The sequence below is a fragment of the Hippopotamus amphibius genome, chromosome 15 (assembly GCF_030028045.1).
Source record: "Hippopotamus amphibius kiboko isolate mHipAmp2 chromosome 15, mHipAmp2.hap2, whole genome shotgun sequence".
Lineage (NCBI taxonomy): Eukaryota > Metazoa > Chordata > Mammalia > Artiodactyla > Hippopotamidae > Hippopotamus > Hippopotamus amphibius.
This window is the reverse complement of record NC_080200.1, coordinates 1,026,731-1,044,369: the sequence shown is the minus strand read 5'-3', so window position 1 is coordinate 1,044,369 and position 17,639 is coordinate 1,026,731. Positions and strand designations below refer to the sequence as shown.

The following is a 17,639-nucleotide window of genomic DNA, read 5'->3' as shown; positions in this document are numbered from 1 at the left end:
ACCGTGTCAGCTCTGCCAGCAGCTGCAGGGCACCCGGGAACCGGCGTTCACCCTCCCTGGAGTCCACCTTTGATGCACCACTGATGGCCTCCTGTCTGCACACTTGGCCTGGACCACGCGGGGTCACGCTGCCTCTCTGGTGGCCTCTCATCCATTCACGCCCGGGAGACCAGGGCAGGTATCCTAGAAGAGGGGCCAATGGCACAGGGCCCCACAGGATGAACAGGAGTTTGAGGGGTGGAGAGGGAACAGTAAGGAAGAGTGCTGTGAGTGGACAGGAGGGGGTGGGGGCTGGGGTATCAGGCAGGCTGCATGGTGGTGGACCTTCTCCGGGGCTGCAGACTATGGCTGGGGTGTCAGAGCCCGGCATAAATTTCCCATAACCATGGGGACCGCTGGGCAGGCCCTTCAGCCAGTCGGGCCTCCGAGCTGTGTATCAGGTAGGCGCCCACGGGGTGCCGGACATGAGGGGTCAGAGCACAGCTCCTCATGGGGAACAGGCAGCAGCCCAGACCCAGATCAGGGCAGCAAAGGACAGAAACGGGATGGGGGACCTCATGGGGGCCAGCGCTGGCCGGAGGTGACACCAAGCCGGGACAAGCCAGCAGAGTTCCAGGGAGGTATAGGCCAAAGGGAAACGGCCACAGCAAAGGCCCAGATGTCAGCACTCCCTGTGCAGGAGGCGGGAGTTTGGAATAGGTGACACGGAGCCTGCGGTCGTCGACGGGAGGGGACTGAGTGGAGGCCAGAGAGGCACGGGTGGGGGTCGGGGGCAGGATGGGCGTCAGGACCTCAGGGAGGAGGGGTTTGCTGTGTTCAGGCAGCTGAACAGGTGGGAGGGGGTCCTGCTGGGACCCGGGTCTCCAGGGGGGAGCCCGAGTGTGGGCTGTGGCTCTGAGAGAGCACAGGTGCCTACCCACAGATACCCGTGACCACGCCCGCACACGTGCGTGAGCCCCATCACAGGGCACACGTGTGCGCACACACGAGCATGCACATGTGTGAACACGCAGTGAACATGCTAGAATATGTGCACACGTGTTTGCCAGGACAGGCGCATCTGCGGAGACACCGGCGGCACATGGAGACCACGTGCACGTGTGAGCCTGCCCGAGGGCGGGCGGACAGATCAACACACAAAAGACACGTGGACGTCTGGGCACGCCAGCACGTGTGCACACGCGTGAGCAAGCATCAACACGCCACCCAAGTGCGAACACAAATGTGCGTGCACGTGCACGGATACGCCCGGGCACAGGTACGCGTGGGAACACACCTGAGCACCCTACACCCGAGCGGGCTGCTGCAGCACGTGTGGGCACACGGCCACGCCAGCGTGCAAGCGGGACGGAGTGCGTGAGCACAGCTGGGAGCTGCGTACACGCGAGCGCAGCGCGCTCACACGTGCGAGGACCCGCCCGGCTCGCCGCGCCACGAGCCCTCGGACCCCACGCGCGCGGGGCACGCGCGTGCGCACAGGGCCGCCGCGCGCAGCCGGCGCCCCGCGGGTTTCTGGGCGGCGGGCGCCCCCGGGTGGACACTGGCCGCGGCCCGGGCCCCGCAGCGCGTTGGTCGGGCCCCCCCCCCCCCCCCCGCCCCAGCGCCACCGGGCCAGGCCGCGGATCAGGGTGGGCGCAAAGTGGTCACGCCAGGGTGGGATGCGACGGGAAGAGGGCCTGGACAGGGTCAGGGCGCGGCGGCCGGGTCAAGCCCCCATCTCCTTTCTCACCGTTGCGTTGAAGCCTCTCCATCCCGCGCACCGATCCGGGGAGTCTGGCCCGGCCTGGTATCCCCGCGCCCGGGGACTGGCCGGGGTCCGGCAGCGCGCGGCGGGCCCCTCGGGGTGGGGGCTCGGATGCCGGAGGAAAACCGGCACCCCCACGTGGGGCGCCACCAGGTGGCAGCACGCGCCCAAGTGTGCACCCGGGGTGGGGGGGGGGGCTTGAGCCCCAGGACCCGAGGCCCCCGGGTCCAGCCCCCCGGGGAGGGGAGCGGCCTGCGAGGCCCCTGTGTGACCCCGAGCGCGTGGCCTCGCCGCTTCGCGCTGGGGACCTGGGGGTGGGGGACAGGGCTGGACACATGCGTGGGCAGCGTGGCTCAGAGGGCCGCTGAAGAGGTGACCTTGCAGGGAAAGGGGGGGCACACGAGGTGGGGGGGGGTAGACAACACGTGCAAAGGCCCGGAGGTGGGTGAGTGGGAGCTGGAAGGCGTCCTGAGCCTGGATTGAGAGCGCCTGGGGCCAAATGTGGGGTGCCGCCCACCGCGGAGCTTTCTGGCCTGAACGCAGGAGGTGGGGCTCTACCCGCCCCCCCAGATGGCGAGCCTGGGACGCACTGCTGGATCCAGGGTCTATGCGAGAAGCCAAAGGTTTTAAGACAGAGTCGGATCCTAAATTCTTAACTTTCCCGCTATGGGATGCTCAGGGGGGAGCCACCTGCAGAAAATTCCAGAATCCCCATTCCCCTGGCCCACCAAGGTTGATGCCCTAATTTCAAGGGAGGCCCCTGGGGGGCGTGGTCCCTGGTACCTGAGGGGCAGGGTGACACGGAGGGGCAGGGATCCTGTATGCGGAGACCCAGCCCCCCCAGGCCCGGTGAGGAATGCCCCCTCCTCACCCCTCAGCAGTTCCAGAGTTTCTGCACCTTTAAAATCATGCGGGGGAATTCGCAGCTCTGCCGTCATTAATATGCAAAAATGCAAATCGGGGGTGATTAAGCCACAGCCCCTGGAGGATGTCTCTGCCAAGGTGGATTCTGTCCTCAGGGAGGTCGGGCGGGATTGCTGTGCTGGCAGAGGTGGGGGGATGTGGCCTGGGATGTGAGGGCCCTGGGGGGGGCGTCACCCCGCCCCCTGCCCCCCCAGTTTAATGGGGAGCAGTGGGCAGGGTCCTTGGGGTGGGGACCCAGGAGCTTGGCTGAGGGTGGCCCCGAGCCTCAGAGCCTTTACAGGCTGTGCCCCCCCCCCCCAGGATCTACGCCTGGCCTCTGCATCCCCTCCCCGGGACCCTCTCGGGCCCCCGAGCGGGACCCCCACGACAGGTTCAGATGCCTGCATAGTGTGACTCCTTGGTGACTGTTTTTTCCCAGGCTGGCTGTGACCACGGGCCCCCCCCCCCCCGCCAGTGTCCTGGCCCAGAGAGGGTGCCCACAAACACTCCGCAGGTGGGAGACTCGAGCAGAGTCCCCGAGCCCATGAGACCTGCGTCCCAGGCTCCAGGCTCCCCATCTGGGAGCGGATAGAGACCACAGCAGGGGTAGAGACGCCTGGGGGTCCTTCAGTTCAGGCAGTCACACCACACAGGTGGAGTGGATTCTAATGCCCTGAAATGGGGCCCAGCCCTGCCCCCCCCCCCCGCCCCGGCCCCATGGCCGATGGTCCGAGGAGGCAAAGTGTGGGAGAGGGGAGATGAGAGACAGGGACAGACAGAGACCAAGCAACGGAGACCCAGAGAGACAAAGGGAGACAGAGATGGAGGGAGACAGAGACAGAGACAGAGAGTGAAACAGAAAGAGAAGAGGCAGAGACAGAGGGAGACAGGCAGAGAGAGAGAGAGAGAGAGTCCCAGGACAGCCCCTCCCTGCAGAGCCCCGAGCTGGCACAGGGCCAGCCGCCAGCTGCTGCCTCCCCTCCCCTCCCCCGCCACCCTCCCTCCAGCACTCTGGGTGGGGGTTGGGCCCCAGGAGCCCCAGCTGCCACTGCCACACACGCGGGCCCGCAGGCAGGCTCTTAGGTGCCCCACCAGCTGCCCCAGGACCCTGCAGCCCCCCGCAGCCCCCCGAGCAGGAGGAAATGCCTTTGCCTGGGCCAGGGCATCTCAGTGCCTCTTTCCATCTGACCTCAGGCCTCTCCCTCTGAGCCCAGGTTTTCTCACCTGTGAATGGGGACCACTGTCCTCCCCAGCCTCTCCACCCAACGGGTGCCCACCGTGTGGCAGGCCCAGGTGGGCGGGGGAGGTGGGGGGCTGCCCTGCGGGAACTGGGGCAAGGGCACTAAGTGAGCAAATCAGACAGTCCGGGCACTGGTGGGGCACGGGGCCAGGTGACAAACCAGCCTCAGAGGGAGAGAGGTGGTCCCTGCCAAGGCCGTGCAAAGGTCCTGAGGTCAGAATGAGGCGTGGTGTCCAAGGACCGGGGAGGAGGAAGCCAGTGTGGCTGGAGGGGCTGGAGGGGGGGCCAGGCCAGAGCACACCCAGTAGGTGCTTCTGCCGGCAGTTCGCTCCTTCTCTGGGTTCCCCCCTCCGCCCCCTCCCCAGGCCTGCCGGGACCCCAGCCCTGGCTGTGGGTGTCTGTGCTCAGCCTGACACAGCCGGGCCCCAGGCAGGGAAGGAATTAAGAGCGGGTGGGTGACTTTCTTGTCCTTCTCCGTGACCATTCTGCAGACCTCAGCGAGGCACAGAGAGGTCACGGGCCGCCTGGGGCCAGCTGGGGGTGGGAGGAAGCCGAGGAGCAGTGAGGGGCCAGGCCCCCACCCCCCCAGAGAGCAGGGTGATGGGGAGGCCTAGCCCGAGAAACCAAGAGCTGGGTGGTTCTGGGGGCTGGAGGCAGGACCTCCACTCTGCAGACTCCAGGCAAAGGGGGAAACTGAGACCAAGACCTTCAGAGGGGAGGCTCCGGGAGCCCCGTGACCCAGTCCCTCTGGGCAGTGCTGGGGGCCGTCCCTGCCCTCGGGGAAGGGGCCTCCCCTCGGCACAGGCCCAGCACCTGCCCGGAGACTCGGCGGCCCCGCCTGGTGGGTGGTGTGCTCCCCAGTCCCCGTTAACTGGTGAGAACTTGGGCTCTGAGTAGAGAAGTACCCACGCTGGGCTCTTTCTGCGGGGCTCCCTGGACTTGGCTCCGTCTAGGGTCGCCCGTGGGGGGCCTCCCCAGGGCACCAGGGGTTTCCCCACGAGGACCCGGGGGCAGCTGGAAGCCTGTCCCCTCCAGGGCACGCCCAGTGAGCCTGGTCCCTGAGGGGATCAGGGATCCCCCCAGTGGAAACCCACCCCACCCCATCCCACTGCTCTTCAGAGACCCGACTTCAGCCGTGAGTTGAAAATTAAGCCGTCTTTTAGTTTAAAAGATACCAGAACACACACACTCACACAAAAAATACAATCCAACCTCTCAGCTTATCCCACCTCTTGAATATAAATATAAAGTAAGAACTGAAAGTACCCCCCCACCCCCCCGCATGCAGAGGTAACCGCTGAACCCTTGGGGCAGTTCCTCCTCCTGTACTTTTTCGATACACACTTTTTTGCTTCGCAAAAACTTTACTCTCACAATGGCACCATGGGTCTTGAACTTGTATTTTATCTGAACCATCCGCCTCAGATGTCCGTCTGGCTCAGAACACACGTGCAAACCCCCTGTGCTGTCAGGCAGGACAGTTTCCCTTGTTCAGCCATGTTGGGATCTTCTCACGCATCCCCTGTGGCTGGACGGGTGGTTTTGAGTATTAGGTGCCACAAATCTCGTTCTAATGAGCACCCCTGCTTGCACTACCATTTTTATTAGATTCCTGAGCGTTAGGGCTGGAATTGGAAGGGAAATTCGAAGGAAGGCAGAGCATCTTTATTTCAATAAGCACTTCCCAGCGCCCCCCCACACCTACCTTCACCATCGCAGGATGGGACCAGTCTTTTACCGTTTTTGCCAACTACCAGGACAAAAGCTAGTTTCTTATTTGCGCGTGTGTTTACATTTTTTTCATCATGAGTGACTAAGCTTCTTTTTCTCTGTCTCTCCAGTGGCCATTTGTGTGTCTTCGTGTGTGAACAAATTGTTCCTTTCTTTGCCCAGTTTTCTGTTTGGTTGTTTTCTTATTGATTTGTAGGAACTCTTTGTATAGGAAGGACACAAAACCTTATTCTGTTACCATGTTGAAAATACCTTCTCTCTGGAAGTCACACCTCATCTAACCTCATCTGTGGGTCTGTTACAACTCAGAAGTGTATTTATGGAGTCACATTTGAAGATTTTTATCCTTTTCTTTTTCTTTGGGGGGGGGGCACACCTGGAGGCATGTGGGAATGTGAGATCTTAGTTCCCTGACCAGGGATGGAACCCATGCCCTCTGCAGTGGGAGGGCAAAGTCTTAACCACTGGGCTACCGGGGAATTCCTGATTTTTGTCCCTTTATAGCTCTGGTCTCTGTGCCTTTTCCACCTCCCCAAAGAAGGCAAGGAGGCGAGGGGAGGTGGGAGGCCCGGCTTTCCAGAGTCTCCTTCAATCCCAGGAGTGCAGTGAGCTCAGCTAAGATCCTGCCCCCCACATGCTCTCTGCTGGCCACACAGGACGAGCAGGGGCCAGGCAGGAAGACTGTAGGAGATGCTGGGCTGGAGAATTGCATCACACTGACAGATGACCCCATTGACTTGCCCCTTGTAAACACCCACCTGGGGACCCTGCCCTCAGATGGCCCCGGGCACAGAGCCCTGCCCGGGTTCACCACCTGGGCAGGTGGCTTTGGTCACGTGGCTGCATTCCTCTGGGCCTCAGTTTCACCATCTATAACACGGGCACCACGTGGTCACTGCCTCACAGGGCTGAGGTGAGATTCAGTGAGATGACACCTGCAGGGGAAGTGCCACTGGGCAGCTCCTGGGGCCCGGAGATGACCCAGTCCAGCCCTGCCCAGGGTCATACAGCCAAGACTTGGGGTGGGGGGTGGAGTGGGTTGGGACTTGAACTCCAGTCTGTTGGTGAGCAGGGCCAAGGGGCTAGGAGCAGACCTCACGCTCCGTGTCCTCCCCTGGACGCCCACCTGTCTGGCCGCGAGCCTGTTTCTAAGAACCAGGAGCCCTGCTGGACCTCGGCTGCCTCACTGCCGCCCTCTGGGCCTCGCAGCACCTGGGATGCCCCATGCCTCGTGGGGGTGACAGTGAGAAAGGAAACCTGAGCCCCTACCCTGGGGGACCCCTAATCTAGTGCGAGTGACGGGGTGACAGAAACAGCAAAAAGACAAATGGCGACAGGAATTATAAGATGGGGCCGGGGAGGCTTCCTGGAGGAGGCGGCACCCAAGCTGAGGGCCAAAGGATGAGGAGGAGAGAGCCAGGCACAGTGAGAGGAAGGGTGACCCGGGAGGAGGGCACAGTCGGGGCAAAGGCCCGGAAACTCATGGGGGTGTAGGTGGGGGGGGGACGGGAGGCAGGCTAGGGGTCCCGGCTCCAGACAGGGTGGCCGGGACCGGGTCCTTGGCCCCAGCTCTGCCCTCTTCCTGATCACTCCTCCAGCTGGGGGCCACCTCAGCCTTTCAGGCTCAGCTCCCGTGTCCCTGAGGACACCACATCCCCCCCCCACCCTGGCTTTTGCCAGCACCCTGGAGTAAAACCCACACCTCTTAGTGCGGCAAGGTGCTGACGGCCAGGGTGCCCCCCTGTTTCTGGAAGGCACCAGGGAACAGGTGAAGGGGCTTGGCCGGGCAGGCGAACCCGGTGCAGGAGGCTGGCCCGCCTCAGGCGGGGGCCGGAGCCTTAGTTTCCCCATCTCAGCAATGGGTGGTTCCAGCCGCCTCCTGCCTGAAGCTCAGGGGAGCTGCCGGGCCCCGGGGAGAAGGGTGTCGCCCCCGGTGTGCTCTGGGTGGCCAGGAGCACCCCCTTGCCGCCCCAAGCAGAGGTCAGCAGGGCCACCCTGTGGTTGGGGGCATGGGCAGGGGAACCCAGCCAGCAGGGCGACCTGTCCCCTGCCCTGGCCCCCCTCAGCCCACGGTCCCCACCCCCTCCCCGCACTGGGCTGGACGATGCCCCCGGGGCTGGTTGGGGGAGTAGCCCTGTGTTTGCACAGGCCGCCCCGGAATGTGGCAGGACAGGCCCCCAGGGCCCCTGAGTCAGGAGCTGTGGGCACCGGGCCAGGAGGGGGAAGGGCGGCCCTCGACAGGTGGCACCAGCCCCGCGGCTGGATGGGTACAGGGCAGGGGGAGGGGTGGGCGGGGGGCCCCGGGTGGGAGAGGCTCAGTGCAGTCAGGCTCGGTCCAGGGCCAGGGGCTCAGAAAAGAATTGGGGCTCAGCTTGGGGCTGGGTTTAGATTAGAGTCAGATCTCATTCATTCATTCACGCAGCCCGCCGTGGCCAAGCCCCAGCTCTGTTCCCTGGGCCCTGGGTAGACTGGGCACGTGCACTTCCTGTGCCCCATTCATCCCTGTCATTGGCCCTAAGACGCCCCTGCTCGGAGAAGGGCACAGTTACTAAGGCACGCAGGTCCCCGGCCCCACAGCCAGCGCCCATGGGGACAGCCCACCAGGAGGGCCTTCTGTTACCCCTCAAGCCTACCCCCAGCCCACCCAGCTCATCACCCCACATCCTGCCCTTCTCTCCCCTAACGACCATCCCCCCTCCTGCCCTTTGAACCCACAGCCCCCACAGGGCACCACTGGGACCACATCCCTCTCCTGCCCAGGTGCCCACGTAGCTCCACAGAGACCCCACCCTGGAGACGCGGCACCCCTGACCGTCCCTCTTCTTCCCTCCAATTCTCCGGGCTCCAGCCTCAGGGGTCCCTGAAGTATCCCACGCAGTCCCCCACCTGCACCCCCAGTGCTCCCAGTTCTCGGCCCACTGACTTCATTCAGCCTTCTGGGCACCCCCAAGTGTCGCTGCCCCAGGGAACCCACCGCAGAGAAGGGCAAGTTCAGAGCCCCTTCGGATGCCCTGACAATGAGAGGCACGAGGAGGCTGGGGCTCCAGGAACCCACCCCACCCAGCCCAGCCCTCCTGGCCCGCTGGCTCCCCAAGACAAGTCCGGGCTGAAGGGACAGGGTCCAGTCTCCCCTCCTGCCCCAGACCCAAGCAGCAGGCCCTGCGGAGACATCCTTCCCAGAAGCCAGGAAGAATGAAGGAAGGAAGGATGGGCCTCGATCGGGTCTGGGGAGGGGTCACGGCGATGGGTGGACAAGCTGGGGCCAGGGCTCTCCACGGGGGAGCGGGGGCAGGAATGGTCCACCAAGCCCCCAGCTACACAGGCACCCCCGTGCCCACGGGACCCTGAACTGGGGTTTGTGTGCAGGGTCTGGTTCATTGATAAGGGCCCCTCCCTTCCTCCTGGGCTTCAGAAAAGCAGGGAGGGGTGGGGGAGGGGGGAGAGTGGGGGGGGGAGCGGTCTGTTCACACCCCAAGGAGAAAGTGCCCACTCTGGAGACAAATAAAAACAATGTCAGAAGGGTGGCCCCCAAGTCCTAAGTCCAGTTGCTTTCTCTCTGTGGTCAGCCGTGACCTGCACACCTACTGTCTTCCAGAAGTTTCTACCACCATCCCCATGTTCTGTCCCCAGCTGCCCCACGCACTGATGGGAATCTGCCCTTGGCATGACTTTGCCCAGCCAGAAATGGGCTCCTGTGGGGTCCCCAGCCCAGGGCAGCGCACAGTAGGCGTGGCTTGCGTGGAGGGAGGAAGCCCCAGGTGGGGGAGGCAGGTCCCTGGTTCCTGCCTGCCTGGCCCGCCAGGCACCCAGAGGAGAACAAAGGCCGCAGTCAGACAGCCGGGGGTGGGCGGGCTGTGGGCCGCCCTCGAGGGGCCCCTGCCACCAGCTGTTGGCTGCCTGTCCCTGTGCCAGGGCCCTGTAGGGCGCACCCAGGCCTCGGGGCTGGGCAGAGGTGGCGGCCAAGTGGGGGCCCCACGGGCTATTCCATCAGTGACTCAGCCCCAAGCCAGGCCTCCCCAGGGAAGACAGTGGTGGCCTGTGGGTGCTGGGAGGGCCTCCTGGCAGCTGTGAGTCCCAGGGTGGACTGGGCCCCAGGGAGGAGCGCTCTGAACCTCAGTTTCCTCATCTGTACAATGGGTTTAATCACTCAGGCGTGACGCCCTATCAGCCAAACATGTGGATGGAAAGAGCACATTTGGGACTAAAGGAGGTGGGGCCCTCTCATGGCTCATCTTGCCTTGGAGGATGGGGACTGGACAGGTCCCAGTCACCACTGTGTGCCAATGTCCAGCACCAAGCCTGGCACACCGTTGCTGCTCAATAACTGCATGGCCTACGAACAGATTATTGCCCTTCAGTGGGGGTGTCAACTGCAGGAACACTGGCCCCAGCTCTCTACGGATTAGACCCTTAGCCTTGGTGGGGAGGGGGCTGCTGGCCCGCCCCGAGTGAGACCGGTGACCCGGAGGGGCCTCGGCCCCAGCCTGGTCCTCCAGAAACCCCCCAAGCTAGGAGGAAGCCAGAGCAGACCACGGACTTGTGGGGTCAGGGCTGGTCCAGGGAAAGGCGGGGGGGCCCTCGCTCTGGAGACCTAGGCCTGCCAGGGGGGCGAGGCTGCAGGATGCAGGCACCCGCCCGACTCCGTGCCCGTCACTACACCCGTCCATTTTCCTGATGGGGAAACTGAGGCCCAGAGAGTGGCAAGAACTCACCCAAGGTCACAGTGATGTTGGCAGGGATGAGGGGTTTGAACCCAGACCCCAGGACCCTCCATCCCCTCCCCAGACCTACGGCACCTGGTGGCACTCTGGCCCAGAAGGGGGCAGGGTGAGGGGCCGCCCCTTCGGGTGTGGCAGGAAGAGGCCTTATCAGGAGCCCCTGCCCCCGGGGTCTTCTCATCTCCCCTCCCCCCAGGACCCCTACTCTTCTTCCCTGGACCGAGGGCTGCCCTGAACTCTGGTGACTCGGAGCTCCGGATGGATGGGGTGGAGGCGCCTTCCAGGCAGAGGGCACAGCCAGGTCAACGGCCCGGAGGTGGGAAGGGGCCTGGAAGGTTCTGGAACAGCCAGGAGGAGGCCCCTGTGGCCGGAGCCCGATGGGCCGGGGGGACCGTGGCCTCTTCCCAGCCTGGAAGGGAGTGTAGCTTTCTCTCTGCGGACACAGGGCGCCACGAAAGACTGTGCTATTTTCATTTATAACAATAATTATTTCTATTCTGTAGGGTGTATGGTTCCCCAAAGCGGAAGAGCCCCTGGCTGTGGGGGGTGGGGGGACTTGGGATCTAAGTGGAGACTCAGACCACTGAGAGTCAGAAGGCCCGGTCCGGCCTTAGTTCAGCCCAAACTCAGGTCCAAATCCCATTTTACAGATGAGCAGACTGAGTCTCAGGCAGGCAGAGGCAACCGGCAAGTCAGAAGCACAGAGCGGGTTCCACGCGGGGCTCTCCGACCGTAAAACAGGGTCCCCGCCGGTGACATGGCTCTGATTCACTCTCTCCGGGCCCCGGGATGCCCGCTCGCAACTCCCAGCACCGGCGGCCCAGCGTTAGGAACGCAGATACGACCAAGCTAAAAAAGGCCGTGCGGGCGGCCGCGCAAACCTGAGAATAAAACTGCAAGCCCCACCCCGCTACCGCATCTCGCGGCCTCTAGCTCGGAGAGTCCCGCCTCTTTCTTCGCTGGGCCGCGCGAGGGGGGCGGAGAGAGGGCGGGGCCTGGTTACGAACGGCCGGCGGCCCCGCCAATCAGACTCCCGCGCCCTCCGATTGGCCCCGGCCTCTCCGCTTATCTTCCCATCTCACGGCCCTACCCGCTTGCGTCACGGGACTGCGTGCATCCCGCGTGCGCCTCCGCGCTGGAAGATAGTCCCCGAGCCCGCTCCTCCCCCCGCCCCCCTCGCCGTCGGCCGACGGGGTTCCCCCCGGCGCGCCCGCTCCAGGCTCCGGGCTCCGGGCTCGCCGCCGCCCTCGTGGGCCCGCAGGGGCGGGCGGCGGCGGCGGCGGAGGCGGAGGGATCCGCGGGCGGCGAGGCGGCGGCGGGGAGGGGCGGGGCGCGGCGCGCGCGGGGCGGGGCCTGGCGGGGGCGGGGCGCGCGCGGGGCGGGGGGCGGAACATGTCTCCCGCCGCAGGAAGATGAGGCAGCGGCCGCGGCCGCGGGCGTAGCGGGCCGGACCGAGCCCAGCGACGCGGCGGGCGGGCACCGCGGGCTCCTCGCACGCCGCCTCGGCCAGCGCCCGGGCCGCGCAGGGCCCGCGGGGCGGACACGCGGGGGGCCGGGCCACGCGCCGCCGCCCACGCGCGCCCTCGGGGCCCGCGTCGCCGCTTTGTCCGGGGCGGGGGGTGGGGTACCGTTCATGCCGCCGCCCCCCGCGCGCTGCGGGCCGGGCCGCGCCGAGCAGGTGAGCGCGCGCCGGGGGCTCCGGGCCGGGGGCCGGGGGCCGGGGGCGCGGGGCCGGGGCGCGGGCGGGGGGCGGCGCGGCCGGGGTCATTGTTCTCCAACTTCGCGCGCCGTGGGGGGGCCGCCGCGGAGGGCGCGCTCGGGCCCGCGGCCCCGCCGGCCGGCCCTCGGGGAAAGTTTGCGGGGCGGCGCGGGGGGCGGGGGCCCGGCCGGCGGCGGAGCGCGGCGGCGTCCTTTTGTCTGCGCGGACGGGGCGCCCGCGGGCCGGGGCCGGGGGACACGTCGGCCGCGCGTCCCCCCGTGCTTCAGAGCGTTCCCGGGCCGCCCGCCCGCCCGCAGCGGCCGCGGGGGGTGGGGCGGGGGTGGGTTTCGCGGGCCTCCTCCCCCCCGAGGAGGCCGTTCCAGCCCCTCGGCTCCCGGGGCGACTTCCCACACCCGCCGGGTCCGCCTCGAGCCCCACCCCCCACCCCCGAAGTTCTCCCGCGCCCCCGGAGGAGCCTGTTTCAGCCCCCCCAGGTCTGCCTTAAAATCGGTTTCAGCCACCCCACAAAAAAGTGCGGTTTCGTACTCCTGAAAAAAAGGCAGTTTCACACGCCCTCCCGAAAAGAAAAGAGCTTCGCGGGGGAGGGGGTGCGCTGGGGCATCCGTTTCACACCCGTCTCCAGTTGGCAAACAAAGCGGGGGTTTCTCCGCTTCTGAAGTCGGGTCTCCCGCGGTCTCGGAACCCCCTCTCCCCTCCCGGCCCCCGCGCTTTCTGCTCGCCGCCCCCGCCGCCACCCTGGGGCCCCGGGAAGAAGCTGGAGGGGCTTCAGTGCCTGAGTGTGCGACCGGGACCCTGCTCTCCTCCGTCTCCTGGGTGTGGGATGGGCCCTGGCAGGTGGATTCCGCCCCCATGCTAGGGTGGAGCCCCTGGAGACCATACGAGGGGAGAACCCTGGTCTTGGGGACCCCCTGCCTTTCTCTAGGGTAAGGGCTGTTTTCAGAGTTTCTTAAAAATAATTCCCGGATACATCGTGACAATAAAACGCGCTGGGGTGGTTTTTCTCCTCTCAGGGTTCAGTTTTTTTCTGGAGGGAGGAGGTTCAGTGGGATGGGAAGCTTTGCGGGTGGGTCCCTGCGCGGGGCGGCCCCCCCATTTCCTCGCGGAGCAGGAACGGGGCTGCGCCGTCTTACTTGTGAATTTCTTTTACTCTGAATTTGGGGGTGACCGGGACTTCAACGTGCTCTGACAGCTGCTCTGGGGGGGGGGTCACCAAATTTCCCTTGGGGCGGGGCCGGGTCGCCCCTCCCCTTCCAGGGGCGGGGCCCGTGGGAAGCCTGGGGGTGGGTGGAAAGGGGAGCGGTGGCGGGGAGAGGGGCGGGTGCTGGCCGAGCTGGAAGGGGACCACTCCGCCCCGCATCTAGTTTGAAATTTGCAACTTGATTCCCTGGCGGTCGCAGAGGGAGTTCAGGGAATCTACTCTGCGCTCCCCTCACCCATTGTTCAGACCCCCTGAGGGCTCGGGGGGGGGGGGTCTCCAGGGGCCCCAGTCCCTGAATCCTGGCTGCCCCGCCCCCACCCCCAGGGTCTGGAAGAGACTCAGCCTGGGAAGACCCAGACCTTGAGAGGAGTTACAGGGGCTCTTAAACAGCTCCCCCCATCCCCCCCCAGTCTGTCCATCTCGGCCACCGTCACTCATGCGTCTTTTCTTCCCCACCCCGCCTCTCCCTGCACCCGCTGCACGCACCCCCCAGGGCTGTCTTTCGGCCTGAGGAGCCCACCCCGGCCCCTGGCCCCCGGCCCCCAGGAGCTGCTGGAGAATGAACCAGCCGCAGAGGATGGGCCCTGTGGGCACGGACAAGGAGCTCAGCGATCTCTTGGACTTCAGCATGGTAAGCCGTTCTCTCTGCCCGCCTCCTGTGCCCCCCCGGGACGCGGGAGAGAAGCCTCTGCCAAAGACACCCCCAGCGTCTGGACCTCTAGCTTGTTTGGTGGAAGGACCTCAGGTCTTCCAGGGCTGGGGGATTGGGGTGCCCGCGGATGGGTGAGCTGAGGCCCGCACAGCAGGGGTGCAGCTTTGGGGCCCTGGTCAGCTTGTGGAGGCACCCATCACCTGGCTGTCTGCCCAGGCACAACGTGGTCCCAAGCCCACCCCTTTACAGGTGGGGAAACTGAGGGAGGGGCTGCCCGGGGCCTTCAGCTTCTCCTTGGGGTGTTTGGCCCTGGGGCCCCAGCTTGGCTCTGGGCAGGCAGGGACCGTGGCTTCTGACCTGTAAAACGACTTGGTCAGGGTCATTCACACTGTCGTGGATGCGGGGTGGGGGGAGGCAGGGGGGTAGGAGGGGGCAGGGGGGTGCCCAACGGCTGGGTGCTGGGTGCGGGGACTTCCCATGCGTGGGGAGAGGACTCAGACAGTGCACGTGTGATTTGCCAGGAGCTGGGGGCGCAGGTGACAGGAGCGGCCTCGAGAGACGTGCGCGGGAATCTGGGCTGCGGGGCGGCAGGGGTGTCCTCGCACTTGCCAGACGCTGTGCTGCACCCGGCACAGCCCGCTCCAGTGTAGGTTCACAGAGGGTGCTGGCTTCCAGAGCTCACACAGCTCAGGCGGGGCCAGGCAGGCAGGAGATGGAGCGTCCCTTGAAGGCCTGGGGTCTCCGTGTGCCTGTCTCTGCGGGGGACCTCCCGGCATGGGTGTCAGGGTGATCAGTGTTTCCTTGCAAACCTGGGAGCTGTGTGCGGACTCCCTAAATCCTACCCCCACCCCTCCCCCAGCAAGCACCATTTTGGTTTGCAGTGGGTTGGGGGAGGATGCTTTCGGTCTGAATTTAAATCCTCTGCCAGTACAAGGCCCAGGTCACTGAGGTCTGTCGAAAACAAAAGTCCCCAAACTGAAACGACATCAGCCACCCTGCGGAAAAACACAGCCCCCGGGACAGAGGGGCCGTGGGTCCGGAAGGGCCATGCCGGTATTTTTAAGCCCCGTTTTATTTTTGCCTCCCCAGCTGAGTAACCAGGGGTGCTGCTCGGTTGTTTTTTTTGTTAAACTGACAGGTCACAGACTATTGGGCCGGAACAGTCCGGCTTGGTCAGGGGAGGGGGTGGCACGGGTTCCGACCTGGCCCCTTCACTCCTGCCACCCGGCCGCCCCCGCCACTTGCCTGCCTGCCCCTCGTGTCCAGGTGGTCAGTGTGGTCAGACCCCCCCTGCCCCCCGGCTCAGACCCATTTCACGGATGAGGAAACTGAGGATGAGCGTGCAAGGTGCCCAGCGTCTGTTCTCCGGGAAAACCCAGAACTGGATTTTCATTCACTCTCCTTGGTGTCGTGAGGAGAGAGGCCCAGTGGCAGCCCCCATGGCACGTGGCTCATACTTCTTCCTTCCCACCTGCCCCAGAGAGACTGAGTTAATTTGTTTTTTTAAAACAGCATGTTTTCCACTAAAACAAAAGACTTTAAAGGGAAGTGCTTGCTCGGGGCAGATCCACATACAGTAAAGGAGGCAACTGTCAGCTATACGCAAGAGAGGAAGGCTTCCCCAGCTGTTCAGATCCCGCCTCTGCCCTGGCCCCGAGCGTTCTCTGTCAGGCTGCTGGCTCCGGGGCGCGCGGGCCTCGGGTGGTCCCCGGGCCTGGCGATGGCCTTGAAGGACGAAGGGCCGGGGAAGGGGCCGCGGTCAGGCGCCTGCTGGGTGGCCCGACGGCACTCTCCGAGCCCCGCGCGTGCAGAGGTCTCTCTCTCCGTGCCCACGTGTGTCTGGGTGTCCCAGCGGCCCACGCGGTCTGAGCCTTGCGCCCAGTTCACGGAAGGCAGCGCCGAGGCTCCTCGGGCTGCGGGGGCCCGTCTGGGCTGGTCACAAGACCTGCAGCGCCCACAGGACACGGCCCAGTGCCCCCCGCGGCAGGGCCACGTCAGCGGCCCCTGGCACCCGGAGGGCGAACAGAAACGGAGCTGAGCCCCTGCGCCTGCTCCCCATTCCCGGGGCGGTGGGGGGGGGGGGGCTGCTTCGCTGCGGACCCCCAGGCCCGCCCCGCCCCCAGCGCAGGCCTCCGTGTCCCCAGCAGGAAAGGGGCCCGCCTGGCGGACAGGGCCCTGGGTGGAAAGAGCACAGCCTGCCCCGGGGGAGACGCAGACCCCTGAGACCCTGCGTGCAGCTGGGTGTGCCCCTGCCGTGAGCCTCTGCGCTCGCCCTGGCAGCTCCGCCTGTGGCCTCAGTTTCCCCTTACGTAGAAGGGGCTGTGGGGGCTGGACCCCCCCCCGGGTCCCTCCCAGGACCCCGCACCCCCGCCTCCTGGCTGGCCAGGGCGGGTTTGGGGGCTGTCGGCCGCTCCCCCGTGAGCCAGGAAGAGGCTCTGAAACTCAGACCCTCGGGGCAGGGCAGGGCCGTGTTCTGTGTTTTCTGTGGTGCCAGGGTTTGTGGATGTTGGGTTTTCCCAGTTAATGCTGCTAAGCTGTTTAATCTTGAGGGACTTAACACCGCGGGTGTGGGGGGCGTGACACTCCCACACGGGGTGCCCGCCCCGTGGTCGGCCGGGAGGGGTGCCGTCGCCGAGCAGGGAGCCCGGCTTGTGGGGGGCCCTGCTCCCCGTCCCAGTGGCACCTGGCTGTCCCCCCCCGCCCCCCGCCACGAGGGGTCAGGGGCCCCTGTGGAAGTGGGCGCCGGGCTCCTCGGGGTGGGTCAGGGTCTGCCTGGGGGTGTGAGTGACCTCTCTTTTTCTTAAAACGGAAACAAAGGAGACCTTATATCACTTTTGAGAGCAGATGCGTCATGGCGCGTGCCTGCACAGGTAGTTTCACCCCCAGGACAAGTGCAGGGGTGGACGGGGGTCTTCCCGGCCGGGCTGCGCGCCCCGCGGGCGGGACCCCGCACCGCAGTGCCCGCTCACGCCCTCTCCCTCCCTGCAGATGTTCCCCCTGCCGGTGGCCAACGGGAAGAGCCGGCCCGCCTCCCTGGCCGGGGCCCCCTTCGGAAGCTCAGGTAGGACCCCGCTGGCTGCCGGGGGGCTCGGTGTTTGCGAGAGGAGGTGGCTGCACGCGGAGGGAGGGCCGGGCAGCGCGGGACCGGTGGGCGCAGGGCGGCGCCGGCGGCGGGGGACCGGCCACCCAGGGAGGAGCCTGGGGGCGGCGCCCGGGCAGGTGAGCTGGAGCGGGGGTTCGGGGCCCGGGGCGGTGCGTCCAGGCGCCCACGTGGGTGTTGGGTGGGGGAACGGTGAGCCCGAGGGAACCCCGAGAAGCAGCTGCCCTCACAGTCACGTGACCTGCCTCGGGGCTGAGCGGGGGAGCCCGGGGGTCCGCAGCCGAGCCTCCTGCCCCGAGAGCCCGGCCGGGAGTGGGGGCATCTGTGTCGCTCGGGGGCGGGGCGCGCGGGGCGCCCGGGCCCCCAGGGACTGCACGCCATCCCCGGGGAGGGGCGTGGGGGGGGGGGACCTGAGGCCCAGAGGGGTGTGACGTGCAGCCGCGGCTGTCCAGGTCCTGCCCAGCTCCTGGCTGTTTTCATTCACGGGTGCGCCAGGTGCTCACTGTGTGTCAGACCCAGCGCTGCGGCCAGGGCCTTGCCTGCTTGGGTGGGGACCTGGGGGGTTCCTGGGATCTGCGACTTTGCGCATCCACACAGGGCTCGTCCCAGGCACACCCAGCTGAGCTGGGCAGC

General features: G+C 66.0%; 1 protein-coding gene across 22 annotated transcripts in view; it reads left to right on the top strand.

The window, feature by feature from the left end:
- The first annotated feature begins 11,732 nt into the window (after nucleotides 1–11,732).
- Nucleotides 11,733–17,639, top strand: part of TCF3 (transcription factor 3) — a 34,656-nt gene continuing 28,749 nt past the window's right edge. For 5 of the 22 annotated variants that reach the window (XM_057709153.1, XM_057709150.1, XM_057709149.1 and 2 more), the window contains exons 1-3: nucleotides 11,736–12,014; nucleotides 13,748–13,885; nucleotides 16,895–16,967. In XM_057709153.1, the coding sequence (XP_057565136.1) occupies nucleotides 13,814–13,885; nucleotides 16,895–16,967 (145 nt within the window). In that variant the 5' untranslated portion in view covers nucleotides 11,736–12,014; nucleotides 13,748–13,813. Of the gene's footprint in view, nucleotides 12,015–13,747; nucleotides 13,886–16,894; nucleotides 16,968–17,639 lie in introns of all 22 variants that reach the window. The other 17 variants (XM_057709147.1, XM_057709145.1, XM_057709144.1 and 14 more) reach the window with 5 other exon arrangements.